Source organism: Indicator indicator, chromosome 15 (assembly GCF_027791375.1).
Source record: "Indicator indicator isolate 239-I01 chromosome 15, UM_Iind_1.1, whole genome shotgun sequence".
Taxonomy (NCBI): domain Eukaryota; kingdom Metazoa; phylum Chordata; class Aves; order Piciformes; family Indicatoridae; genus Indicator; species Indicator indicator.
The window spans coordinates 10,711,475-10,725,085 of NC_072024.1; the positions used below are offsets into that span (position 1 = coordinate 10,711,475).

The 13,611-nt window shown below is 44.5% G+C and overlaps 2 protein-coding genes across 2 annotated transcripts in view; one reads left to right on the forward strand and one right to left on the reverse strand.

Annotated features, from left to right (window-relative positions):
* Positions 1 to 661: 661 nt before the first annotated feature.
* Positions 662 to 10,343, reverse strand: SLC25A20 (solute carrier family 25 member 20). The gene is made up of 9 exons (XM_054387269.1): positions 10,190 to 10,343; positions 9,587 to 9,679; positions 7,532 to 7,659; positions 5,255 to 5,345; positions 4,224 to 4,341; positions 3,164 to 3,236; positions 2,632 to 2,741; positions 1,533 to 1,657; positions 662 to 1,000 (listed from the first exon to the last, which is right to left on the reverse strand). Exons 1-9 carry the CDS (start codon positions 10,292 to 10,294, stop codon positions 938 to 940), a joined length of 906 nt encoding a protein of 301 aa, XP_054243244.1. The 5' UTR covers positions 10,295 to 10,343; the 3' UTR covers positions 662 to 937.
* Positions 10,344 to 10,801: 458 nt separating this feature from the next.
* The window catches only part of ARIH2 (ariadne RBR E3 ubiquitin protein ligase 2), a 30,981-nt gene continuing 28,171 nt past the window's right edge, over positions 10,802 to 13,611 (forward strand). Inside the window, exon 1 of the mRNA XM_054387198.1 lies at positions 10,802 to 10,839. The gene's annotated coding sequence lies outside the window, so the exon portion shown is untranslated. The remainder of the gene's footprint in view (positions 10,840 to 13,611) is intronic.

The following is a 13,611-nucleotide window of genomic DNA, read 5'->3' on the forward strand; positions in this document are numbered from 1 at the left end:
AGACAAAACTGCAGAGCCAGTGTCCCCTTCATGTATTTCCCTCATCTCAGAGAAATTAGCAGTGTTAAATTTTCTCCGGTCAGTGTCAGGGATTGAATGCCAGGACAGCATTTGATGAATCAAATGTACTGTGGATTGCTATGAATGGTGCTGTAATTGTGAAATCACACTTGGTACATCTTCAGTGGGAGAGAAAGGGATTTCAGAGAAAAGTTCAGGTTAATCAAACACATTTCCCCTGGCTCCCTCAGTGCTGCTCAGTAGAAACATTAAACACAATTCATTCTCCCTCCTAGGTCCACAGAAAAGATTGGCATGCAAGATCTGATACAGTATCTGTAATACTCCTCAAGTCGCCAAAGCCTAGCTCTGGCCTCCTATGCTGAGTTCTGTTTGCTGCATTTAAGATGAAACCCACTGTCAACAGAAATAGCACAAACTAAAAAAACTGCAAGAGAGGAGCACGCTCTCTGGCATTGCTTGTAGATACTAGTACGTGCAGCTGCTAACTTATGCCCTGAGAGTTAAGTGCACACTACCAATTATTTTAAGGAAGTTTTTCAGCATTAGTTGCTACATGTTTCTTCAGTAAATGAAGAATTACATTTAAAGAAGTGTCCCCTTCTTCCATGAGGAAGTACTTAAGGTAGTGTGTGTAATAGTGTCAGCTGTCTGTTAGCAGAATTACTGCTGTGGTACACTGGCTCAGAAGACAGGTGTGGATCACCTCTAATCCCTCATCAGCTCTGTTTCAGAGCTAAGGCTTACATCTCTGATTGGCACATAGCACCACCTAAAGAATGTGAAGAAGGCAAAAAGGCATTGTATCAGGCAAGTGATCATTTCTGAAACTTCAAGTGATCATTCATTTATTCCTTTGAGGCAGCCTTGCAGTGTCTTCCTTCTACTCTCTAATTTCCAAAGACTTCCTAAGTCTTCATACACCTGGTGCAATCCAGTTAAGGAACTTCATAGCAACTTCAAAACCAAGAAAACATGCCTGGAAAAGAGAGAACATACAGAACAAATAAGGATTCTAAAATCCTATTCCAAACAAGGTGTTTTGAAATGTAGCACTATAAACACCTGACATGGCTAATGTGGAAGGAGGAAGAGAATGAAAAAAAGGTCTTGGACCACCTACAAGAATTCTACTATATCCCTCCACACAAAGGCAGAACTTCTGCTGTGTTAAGGTCATTATTTTTTGAAGGGGAAGAGGAAGCCAGGCCAAACTCATCTACACATTTCTGTCTTCTGCTTGAGGATATATTATCAGTAGAGAAAGAGTATCAGAGAGACTCAAGAAGCAGCTTTCATGCAAAGCTGCGAAGGAAGGTTTAAGCGATCTTCCTCCTAGATCAAGGTACATATTTAGAAGGTGGATACCAACAGCCAAAAGTATGTGCAGTGACAAGAATGCCACTGTAATAGTACAAGAGTAAGCAGCCAGTCATCTCCTCTACAGACTGCAGCCATTCGCTGTGCATGGCCAGGTCCCCAAAACCCATCTGGACTCCCAGCATACTTACCGCATTAGCAGGAAATGCCCTGATCATTACAGCTGTGAAGCCCTTATAGAGAGATGCAATTCCTTCCTCTCTGATGAGCTCTCTTAGCACATCTCTGAAGCCATTTGGGTATTTTCCTGGAGGAGCTGAAAGGGACACAAACCACATTAGCTGTGAGACAGTCAGGAGTGCTGAAGGGTGTAACAGCTCAAGATTTTCAACACGTTCATATTGCTACACCAGGAACAGGTTCATATTGCGACACCAAGAGTCACTTAAGCTATGTTGTGACAGCATCTGCCTAGCAAAATTATCTGTTTCAGTCAAAACCAAGCAAAAAGAGAGACAACTCAGTAAACAGAAGGTAGGTGCTCACCATCACCACAAAGACTTTACATCAAGTCATTGAGGGGCAGGGAAGAAAGAATAACTTTTGTTAGGGTTGGAAGTCTAAGCTGTTACTTCCACTGCTGATCACAGCTCTCCCAAGAACTGCAATTAGGAGACAAGAAGGTCAGATATAAAAATTTATGAAGCTGGTTTATAAGAAACTGAAAATGATCCTATTGATTGACAAGGATTCCCAGAGAAACCAATTGAAAACCTGCCAAATTCTGCTGAAATACAAGGCTTGGGACCAACCTCACTCTATTTAGGCCACAGATGCTTAGAAGAGCTGCTACTCTAAGAACAATGCTCTCAAAACCTCTCAGTTACTATAAATTTTACGTAGTACAGGCTACAATTTATCCAGCTATGTCTGAAGTGATGTAACACAACCTCTCAAAAAATTACATTTCTAATAAAGCAGCCACAACAAGTGATCCTAGTATATTGACTTCTATGCTCAGGTTTCAAAACAGGTATCTTAAATCAGGATCATTATATTATCAGGGAGGCAGAAACAGAGAAGTGCAGCCTGACCTGGTAAAAAAATTGTGAGGAAACCAGCTAAAAAGCTAGGAACACACTGGGGTTTTCATGTACTTGTCTCAAGCAGTGTTCAAGACTTGCCTCCTCACAGATGCCATGCTCAGATGGCATCTTCCATCACTGCCCAGCCCATTCTCCCAGGACCACCTCACCAAGTATGGTTGTGACAAGCTGGCAAGCAACTCACCAGTCTGGAAACGGGATTTTAGCACATCTGGTGGAATGGCAACCATCCAGTTGAAGATCCCAGCCAGGCCCCCAGCAAAGAGGATCCTAGGCGCACTGAGGTCACGCACACTGTGGCAAGATTGGAAAGGGGTGCGAGGAAAAAGGAAACAAAAAAAAGTAAAGGGAAAAAATGCTCAGGAAACAAAAACAACCCACAACATAAAACCAAACCAACACTTTCCCCCAACAATAACAACAAAATGCCAACAACAAAATCCCAGCTCTTTCTGCACACGCAGGGCTGAAAATGAAGAGACCTACTTCAAGTAGGTTGGCTTGACTAGTAAGACCCAAGGCTAGAATCTGAGAACCAAGAATACTATTTCAGCTCTCTGTTAATCCCAGAATGAAACAGCTCTATTCACAAGACAAGTAACTTCTTTTTTTTTAAATTGTTTTGATGATACTGCTCTAAATCTCTTCATAACTGGGGACATTAATCAGCAGTGTTTGGGAAGTCCAGAAAATGGTGACTGTGAGATTTCACTAACCTCTTTCCCTCAGGGGTCAGAATGTTCTTCAGCCATTCATACGTCATGAAGTACATTCCGCTGGCTGGAACGTCTGGTGGGTAAACAACAAAGACTCTGAGTAGTGGGAAATGAAATGAAGCCTAGAGGCACAGCAGCCCCATGCCAGCTCAGCAACACCACTAAGTACATCCAGATTCCTTTTCTGAACCTCCTCTACAAACAAAATAAAATCTTCTGTTGCTCTAGACAGAAAAGCCTGAACTTTCCCAGGGACAGCAAGTGCTAAAAGCAAGAACTGCAAAGATAGCTCAAGTGCTTCTGTCAGCAGCCTTTCTAATCAGACTAGATCAGCTAATGATGAGACAGCTCTAAGCTTTCCTAATTGCTGCATAGCACAACAGTTCAGGAACTTCAAGAGGTTTGCATGCTATTTTTTTTAATGATTCTGTTTTTTTTATTCTAGTTGATGGGTTTTGTATTGGGTGTTTTAAGGTACTCCCACAGCCCATTATTAGCTCATGCCTGAACTGGAGAACTGGCCTCTGTCTAGGGACCCTGTCAGAGTTGCATTGCTAGCTGCTACACTTCTATGAGAAGCAGAGGATAGAAAAAAAATCCTAAACTGAGATATCAAAACACAGAAATTTCAGCTTATCCTTGGAGAACATTGCTTCAGGACAGGGAACAACCTAACACTTTTCAAAAGAGAAAGTACCAAAGCACTCAAAAAAAAAAAAAGAATTAAAAAAAATGCCCACTTCCGTATTTTTCTGTTCTCTTTGTTTCCTCTGCTCTTCCTCTCCTGAAGTCTCTCATTCCTCTTGGATTTTCAGATCTTAATTACTTCCTATATCCCTCTGATCCTTGTAATCTAATCTCTTCCTCACTCACTGAGAATCTCATGTTTATTTCTCAGTCCCTTTGAGGCATTGGAGTGGCTCTGCAGACTGAAAAACAGGAAAAAAAGTGACACGGCATCTCCAATCGGCTAAAGGGACAGCGAGATCTATGACACTATGTCAGACTCCTTATCTTAAAGTACCCCACAGAAAAGCAGCATCAGTTCTCCATCACGTACCTCTCATGAGGGTGAGCACTGTCCCCTTGTACACACCACGAATCCCAGCCTCACGGTACAGCTGTTTTGCACAGTCCAAAGAGCCACTGTATTTGTTTTCACCTGTAGCTGCCTGGATCTGAAGGATTGAAGTGATAGTTTCTGACTAGTGAAGGTTTCTGGCTGGTAAACAATCATTCAGTCCATTGTTAGAAAGCCACATGCATGTTTCCAGAGAGGAAGAAGCACATACATGTTCCATAGGCTATCCTGCATATAAAGCCCCTGTGCCACTTCCTCAGACAGCTCTCTCACACTCAAGCTGAACATATGTTTACTGTTCCATGCAGAGGGTGGATTCTCTCTTATTTTTTCCCCAGTGTAAGTTTGAAACAACTGAAGTCAGTTAGGCAACTAACCTGCACTGACAAAAAGTAGCCTTCAAATAGTTTAGTGAAATTCAAACAATTTCTATGTGTATAAAAGCTCCCCTGATAACATCATGTCTGTCAGAACTAACATGTGACCACCTGTACTGGAATTCAACAGTCTGAAACAAGTAAAGCTTCCCATCTCTGCTAAAGATGGTGTTTTCATTTGTCCATGTTGATATTTTCCAACAATACTTTGAAAACTCTGTAGGAGGTGTAGAGCTATCAGTCACCCAAAAATCAGAAAACTATTTCCTATATTTTGAAATGTGTGCCTTAGTTTTGTACTGGGAACCTGTCAAAGTAATAGAAAAGTTTCATTCTGAAAAACTGGACTTTTGCACAGTTTGAAGTGGAGTGAGGCATTCACTGATGCCTCACATAATGCCACATGGTGTGTTTGTGCTCTGCAAAATGAACAGAGCAGTGAATGCTGTATGTACTTATACTGTCATGGTGAGTTTGTATAATGCTTCTTCGTGACACGGTTGCATTACATGACAGTTGTCTCAGTCCTGTCAAAAACCAGAACAGACTAAATACACTAACCAGAGAACTTCCTGGCATGGAAAGACAAGAGCCTTGAAATTAAATTCCCATCACCACCATCCAATGCCTTACCTGTAAAAGGCACTTGATTCTCTCTCCTGGAGCCATGATTACTGTTGTGAACACTCCTGACAACATGCCAGCAGCAAACAGCTGTGGGTACCTGCCCCAAGGAATCAGAAGAGATCCTAATGCAACATAGCACACAGTGAAAGAAGGGCAGAAAGTCTCTCTATCACCAGGTTGTGCTGTTTTGCACAAGGCTGGCGGTGGAACTGGAAATATATCCACTGCTTTCACAGTATGGAAGAGCCTCCTGAATGCATAGACATAAACATTCAACATCTCTAGGATTCAAAGCACTGGGTCCCACAGCAACCATAATTCAGCTCTTCCCATTTGTTGTATTTTCCAGTATTCCTCATACTTTTGTTATTTGCCACAGCATTCCTCGTTAAATTTTATTCCCAACAGCCTGCTCCTCCTCCAGTCTCCCACTTTTCTCAGTTGACCCCACTTCCACAGGTATTCCTCTTGTGCAGCCAAGAGCTGTCTTTCTGTAACCTCTCAGTTCTTCACTCTTTCAGCCTCTGCCATCATCAAGTCCGGCCTACCAACCTGCCACCATCCCACACATTCTGCACCTGCTTTCATGGGGCAAAGTCTCCATAACAAAAATCCCTTAAACAGGCTGAATTTCTCCATCACAAAGTTATTTTTATGTCCAACCTCCTGCTACCCTCCCCAGTAAGATGACCTAACATCTCAATTTCCACATCTCCGCCTCTTCACTTGCCCAAGAAATGGCATTCGATTCAGGTTTTCCAATTCTCATACCTTTCTTTAAATTAATTATAATCCCCTTAAATCTTCCAGACCGTTCAGACCTCCCTCACCACCCTTCATGACCCTACTGCTCAAACTAAGCTTTGAGTTTTCTAACTCACTTTGGGATTATTCATGCCCCAAAAAGACAGAACAGGCTCCTCAAATTTTGCTCCTCCTCCTTCTTTCTAAAACTTCCCCTCAAATTCAACATGGGGAACATCCTGCCTGACCCCAAACCAGTATCTATGGTGCTGTTTGACCTTTCTTTTGGGGCCTCACATCCTAGGCACACTCTATCTTACTGTGTGAAGTCTGCAGCTAAGGTACACCACAGTTGGGCACCATGACAATTCCATCATCTATTTGACTTTTGGTCTTTCTCTCCCACTGCTCTGCCTGGGAAGACTTCTGCATAAAGTCTAAAAAAACTATGCTGAACTTCTCCAGCTTGCTCTTCAAAACCTCCTCCTGGTTTGTGCATAAAACACAAGGCATTGTGGTGGTAAAGCTGCTGGAGAGAAGCCCCACTGCCAATGTGTTTTCTTGCATTCTCCAATCCTTATTCTTCCCCTATCTAACCCTTCAGCGTTGTGTACATGAGAACACTACCATGGCAAATCAGAGGGTAAGCTAGCAGTGCTCCAGCACCAGGCACTGCCTCCCTCTGAGCAGCTCGAGCAGAGGGAACCTGCCCCATGTCATGGCAGCTGTACAGCCAGGTGCCCTCACACCTGGGCAGCCCCTGCACAGGCAAAGCTCCAAGAGAAACTGCACCTCCCCACCCCACCACGCTTGGCTCAACACAATGGATTCCTGCTTTCTGATAGGGCTCTGACATGTTGCACAAATAATAGAATAAAATGTTGCTAAGCTACAGGTCTGTTCCCACTTAGCTATAAATCACAATTCAGCAAAGAAGTTAAGGGAGTACTTTAAGGGTGGGGGTTTTTCTTCATGTGTAAGTCAGTTTGTTTTCTTGGCTCCCCGTATCTTTTCCAGAAGGATAGATATATGTCTGAGAGTAGGGCTACTCATAAACATCTCCTCTTAGAAATTAATAATAAAACATTTCTATGGCTATTATTATTATATCCTAATGCAAGGACACAATAGGAGTAACGACTAACAAGGAAAAGAAAATCAGGACTGTGAATGTTGTCGGGACTGCTTGACCGCTAATTTATTTCTCCCCATAGTTTTTGTTAGCAGCAAGACTGTTGGCAAGCAACCATTATATAATTCACACTGTACTCATCTAAAATGGAATTAATTGTTCCTTAATGACTCTTTCTTGCGTAGAAAGGGAATTGCATAGCACCTGCCCACACGCTGTCTGTTTTTAGCCTGTGCTATCAGTCCCACGCTTCCAGAAGCACTAAAACACACAAGTGTTTTATTTTAAGAACTGTATTTATAACCTAGGAGAAGGGGAAAATTTACACCACAACTTAACGTGTGACAATACAGCAGGCTGCAAGAGCCTTGGGGTGCCTTTCCCAAACGATTAACCCAGAAACTCACGTCAAAACGTCATCAGGTTTTCTCTGTTGGAGCCTTTTTCCCAAGCCAAACCCAAAGAAGCATATAGCATACATGGGTGTCACTCCGATAATAGGAGCTGCCATTCCTCTGTATAAGCCTCGGACTCCCTGCAAGAAACATTACCACAAGAATTATTTGGATTTGCATAGGCTTTGCATATAGTTTAACTTAGTGAGAAATAAAAAAAATATAGCATAGTATCAGTTAGATATCAGATTAATCAGAGGAGTAACAGGGTCCAATGTTCATTTGCAATTATACACGTTTAGCTGAGGCTCAGAGCCTGTAGCAAAGGAAAGCACCCTTTCTCGGAAAACACTGGCACCATTTATACCCTTCTGTTCCAATACTGTACATCCTGTGCTTACACCTCAAGCATGAGGAAGTTAAAAGCCACCTGAGTAATACTCCAAACACGGTATGTTAAAAGTTTTCTCTCAGGCACATACAAAACCGTCTTTTAACTAACAGGCAGCATATGCATTGGCATAAAATCCTGACACTGAGTCTGAGAACACTGATAGAATTTCCTCTTTAGTTAAACGAACAGCCAAAGAGACTAACCTGAACTACTTCACTCCCCACATGAACACAATTTGGAACAAGTTCAAGAGAAAATTATTTTTTCTTTCCTTCCCTAAGTCAAAGCCTTTTCACCATAAAATTTTACATTCCTGATGTTTTCCCTCATCAGACTACACACATGGAAAACACCTAATACAGATCCCAAATTATTTCATTTGCCTTGCCTTTGAAATGAACTTCTAATAAAACGAAGAGTTGTCTTTTTAGATAAAGGCTAGATACAGAAATGAAATATTTCCTGCTCTGCCTGTCCCTTCCTTCCCCCACCTCAATCAATCAGTGTATCCTGGTACACGTCTGTACACTTACAGACGCAACTGAATTTAATGAAATTGTATCGGGCTGACAAAGATTAGACACTCCTGCTCAATCTTCCCATGAGAAGTGGGAAACAAAAGGCTTGGCAGAGAGGTTTAATAGTTTTTCTTATAGAAACTGATGAGTATTGAGTAGGAGTAGAGAGGCAGTTTTGCTTTTGAACTTCACATCACAAGGCTATTATTATGGTTCAGCTCTGACGTCTGCACTTCAGCAGGGGTGTTAAAACCCGCAAGGGATTCAGAGCTAGAAAAGCATTTCAGCACTTTGTGGGAGAGACTAGAGAAGCAAGATTTACTTTGGTTATATAACAACCTGTTAATTCCAAGATGAAAGCAGATTTCAGATACGAGGCAGATCTTTCACTTAACAGAGAGTCACCCAAGAAGATCCAGTAGTTAGAAATTAGACCTCAGACTAGTAAACAAATAGTTGGACTTTATAGCCATTGTTTCCAAATGCTAAACAGCTGTTAGGAAAACTTACGAAGTAGAAAACTGGATTCTATGTCACTTAAAGTCTTCAAACCAAGGTGGTATGCCTTTCTAAAAATAAAATAAACTTTTGTTCAATCACATGATATGGCTGATTCAGGAGTGAAAACCACTGTCCACCTCCTGAAGAAGGCTGAACCAAATAATTTCAATGACTATCTGTTCTCAGAAAAAACCCTGTTAATTAATACTCCTCTACTTTCTCGTAGATGGCATAACACATTACAGAAAAAAAGTAAAAATAATGCTTGCATCAACAAAAGTCACTATGAATTTTCGGATTTCCAAAGACAACCCCAAACACCAAAGACAGCAAAATTCCACCAGCTACAACAACAAAGCCATCAAACAACTGCCAACATTCTCTCCAGTGTATAATTTTAGGTATTAATACCATGCTATTTGAACTAAAAGCCTTTCTTAACAAAACAGAAACATGCACCTGGAGTATGTGGATGCAAAGCATTCCCTAAATTTTGTGATTTGCTTAAAAATTTTAGTTAGAATCAATTTGACCGATAATCCAAGAATTGTATAGTCTTCAGGGGGGAGCATTCCCACATGATTCCATTCCTGCAACACACAGGAACAAATTATATTTTTGGCAGGCATCAGAAATGACATGATAACACAGTACCTCTTTAACAAGAGTCTTTCTGAAGCAGTCAAAGGTCCCAGAATAAAGTGGAGCCTGACCAGGCTGTGGCTTAGGCTGGGTCTGCAGTCTGACCTAGTGAAATGGAATAGGAAAACATTATCTTATTAAATATTACTATCTGAATTTTGATTTAAAGAACACTTCTGTACGCTTATTACAGAGTCAAGCTTTGTGAGTTGGCTTTACAGTATTGGCAGAGAGATTAACATTATTTTTGCCCTTTGCAAAAGAGATTCAACTTTAACGTATTTAATAGTTAACGTATATACCTGTTAGGGTGAGGTTGGTGTAAAGCTGCAGCTGTAGCTGAAGGCCGCCCAGCCAGCAGAGGGCGCCCCGAGGCACGCCGGAACTCTAAGCCCCGCCCGCCACGATGCCCGTCGGGAAGCGCCGTCTTCCCTTGGCTCTTCCGCAGCGCCCGCCGGGACGCGTAGTCCGGTCCCCTCCAGCCCGCCTTCCCGCAGGAAGCCTTGCCGTTCCCCGCGCGGGGCCCACCGGGAAGCGTAGCCTGTCTCCCACGGCTGCCCCCATCCCCTACAGCACTGTGCCCCGGCCGCTTCCCCATCCCCACTGCCGCCTCACCTTGATGGTGTCCAGTGGGTGCCCCACGAACACCAGGCAGACACCCCCAAAGCCGCCAGCGAAGAAGTTCTTCACGGGGCTGATGCGCTGCGACTGCTCCCCCATGGCGGCAGGGCCGGGTGAAAAATGGGATCGAGACTCTCCGTCCGCACCGAGCCAGTGCCGCCCCGCGACCTTTACCCCAGTGCCGGGCCGCGCGGCACGCTGGGATACTGGGGGAGGTGAGCGCGGGGCAGGTCGGGAGTGCGGCGGCCTCTGCCCGTGGCGGGGCACAGGCCGCGGCGGTCCCTTCCTCCACAGCGGAGCCGGGCGCTGGCATCGAGCCCGAGCCCGAGCCCGAGCCCTAGCCCCAGCACGGGCCGCGGTCCGGCCGCAAGGCCGCCACAGTCCAGTGCTGACCCGGCACCTTGGAACTGTCCTGCGCCCCTGGGCCGATCTTCCCCCCAAGTGGTTTCCCAAGTGTTTTGATTGCTTCCTTGGCCCAGGTCACTGGTCCGACTCGTCCCGTCCCGGCGGCTCCAGCCCCGCCCGGCGGAAGTGACGGCACACGGAGGCCGGTGCTTCCGGCGTGCAGGCAGTGGCGGCCCGGCAGGAGGAGCCCGGGGCGCCGCTCCCTGCCTCCCCCGCCCGGCTGCTTTCCGCGGCGCCCGGTAAGTGCAGGAGGGCTGGGCCGCGCTGCGAGGGGAAGGCAGCGGTGGGGCTTCCAGTGGAGCGGCCTGTGCTGGGGAACTGGGGCGCCCGTTGAGTGCCGCCGCCGCTTGTCGGGCCCGTGTCCGCAGCGGGAGGCGGCGAGAACCGGGGCGGCCCGAGCCCAGTGTGAGGGACTCAGTGCCGCTGTTCTGTAACTTCTGCTCAGTCTAGCGCCCCACAGCGCTCCGCCCGGAGCCGGTGGCGAGGTCGGGCTGCCTTGGGGAGAGATCGCAATCCGTGAGCTATCAGTCCGGTGCTAGGAACGGGCTGCGAGTGGGCCGTACTGAGGCTCCCTCTTCGCCCCGCCACCGTTCAGGCTTTTCCTCAACAGCTCCCTTCTCCCCGTTTTCTCTGGGCTTTCCTCCTACGAGTATGCGGTGTTCTGGCTGTTCAGGACGCGTACAGGATTGAGTCTCGCACGGATGACAAAAGAAATAGACCTGAGGTAACTTAAATGGACTGGGTACCTTTCAGTCCAAGCCCAGTGATACCGTGGGAGGAAGCCTTATGTAGGTATGTGTACAATAACTTGCTAAAAGTGATGATAGATTAGAAAGGGCAGAAATAAACTGGATTAGATGAGTTGGGAAGGACAAGGCAGTCGTGATAGTATGAACAAAGACTGAGGAGTGGGAGGAGAGCATGCAGATTCATGGGGGATGTGTGATATGGCTGCAAGGAGGTCTCTGCAGAGTCATCTGTGGTGAAAAGGATAGTAGTCTAGTGGTGGTAGTCTAGTTGTTTGCTCTTGATATGAAAAAATACTATCAAAAAAACTCAGTGGGGAAGGACATGGCAAGGTACACATGCTGTGTGTGCAAAGAAGTAATTGCTGATCCACAGATTATAGGTGTGAGTGACAAAGAAATGTGGTTAACATTGATAGTAAGTGTGGTTTTGGGGTTGTAGATAGTCGCAGAGAAAAGCGTGTCGATCTGGTTGAAGTTTACATGGATAAGTAGTTCAGGAGGCAAATTTGAGTTGTGCTGTCTGTTTCAGAATTATTAATGAAGAGGTAAAAGAAGAAAAAGATGTCTCAAATGGCTGTGAAATATCAACAGAGACAAAAAGGGGCTTCCTTCAAAAAACTTGCTTGAAAAATCCAACAGAGGTAGACAGAGAGGGCAGGAAATCAGAAAAGGATGATGTAGCAGGATAAGATACGAGATGGGATCACATAATTCACTCTGTCTGATAGCGGGGAGGTCAGAGTCTGATGGTGTCATATTCAAAGGCATTCTGTTTCAAAAGACCTTGTTCTGGAAAGCAGGAGTTAGCAAGAGGGCATCTCTATTGGAGCCAATAGGTAGCAGACCATAGGGGCAGGTGTGCTTGTGAGTTCCTGCAAGGAGGCTGGAGGAAGAGGTGAGATTAAATTTTGTCACTGTTAATGAAGATGAGGAAGTATCATGGATGAAGGTGGTAAAGACCTCATTCTGCTTTGGATAAGGAATCTAAATATGGTTTAAAACACCATAATCTGAATTTTGGAATTATGGTAATTATTTAATCTAAATACTCCTTGCTTTTGTAACCCTCTGTTTTGAGCTTAATGTCTTTATTGGCTTAAAAACAAGTGCTATCAAGTATTAACTGTGTCTTGTCTTAGTTTGTATTCAGAGAGCTTGTGATTTGGTTATGAATGAGGGCATTAGGCTGTTCTTTAGGTGAGTTCTCTTCCTCACTACCCACAGAGCTTGTACCTTAGCCCTCCTCTTTCTTAATGCATGCCCATTTGACATTCAGTTACGCTGGAAGTGAGCTCTTAATGAGAATGTTGACAGGAGTCACAAAATCCATCCAATCCACAGACTGTTTTCTACTTGATATATCCCATTTGCCCATGCAAACAGTTCCACTGTTTGTTCAAATAAGTGTGTTAGTGGCACAGACAAACAGCTCTGTGCTCTTCTGAACCCCCTCCCGAACAACTGGTATTGAACTGGTACTGGCTAGGCCCCTTATTCTGCTCAGATATCTAAAAACAATAGTGGACAAGACTCACTATGTGCTGAGACAGCAAATGGACCCAGCTTTTAGTGTGTTGTTTTGGGGATTTTTGTCTCACTAGAGTGTGGGATGATCTGAGCAAGTTTGAGAAGTTTCCTGGCTGGTGGAACTTGCTTGAACTTTGTGATGCTCTGAGGTGGGATGAACAAAGATGTTGCACACTGGGCTAATGATCTCTCTGTAGCAATGGTTTGGAGTCTCTAATAAGTTAGTCCTTTAACATATGTTTTAGTAGGTAAAGACTCGTTACTTCCTCTATACAAGAGGTCAGTGTGATGCAGGTTGAGCCCAGAACAGAATCATGAACTCTAAGCAGCGTAGAAGGAGGGAGGGCCAATATGGGTTTGCCTTGTGTCTGTCAAATCACAATTCACATCTGTCTCCTTCCAATATGGAACTCTGCCCCTCTATGGGGAGCAGTGTGATAAAGTGTTTGTGTGCTACTTGTGCTGTGGATAGCTAAGGATTTGAGAGGCAAATGAAATGAATGGAGGCCAGAATTCAGAGGGTAATGTAATTAGCTGCTAGCCTTCATCCTCTCTCGCTGGAGGCTTCTCTGCTGAAATTGCTGCAGGGCCTCAAATTAATTGTATAGCACAGCTCTTTCTGGTTATTCTGTGCTGTTTCATAAGGCTTCTGGAAAGAGAAAACAAGTTGAGGAAAAAATTATGAAAATTTATAGTTGGTATTTCCCGTGCTCTAAAGTCAGGATTCTTAAAGCT

Bases quoted from the DNA above. Each gene is read 5' to 3' on its own strand.
- SLC25A20 (XM_054387269.1), bottom strand. From the start codon at position 10,294: ATGGGGGAGCAGTCGCAGCGCATCAGCCCCGTGAAGAACTTCTTCGCT. The intron at 4,342-5,254 runs GTAAGGCATTGG...TCAATCCTTCAG, and splicing joins GAATCAAGTGCCTTTTACAG to ATCCAGGCAGCTACAGGTGA. The intron at 3,237-4,223 runs GTACGTGATGGA...TTTACCCACCAG, and splicing joins AGTGCTCACCCTCATGAGAG to ACGTTCCAGCCAGCGGAATG.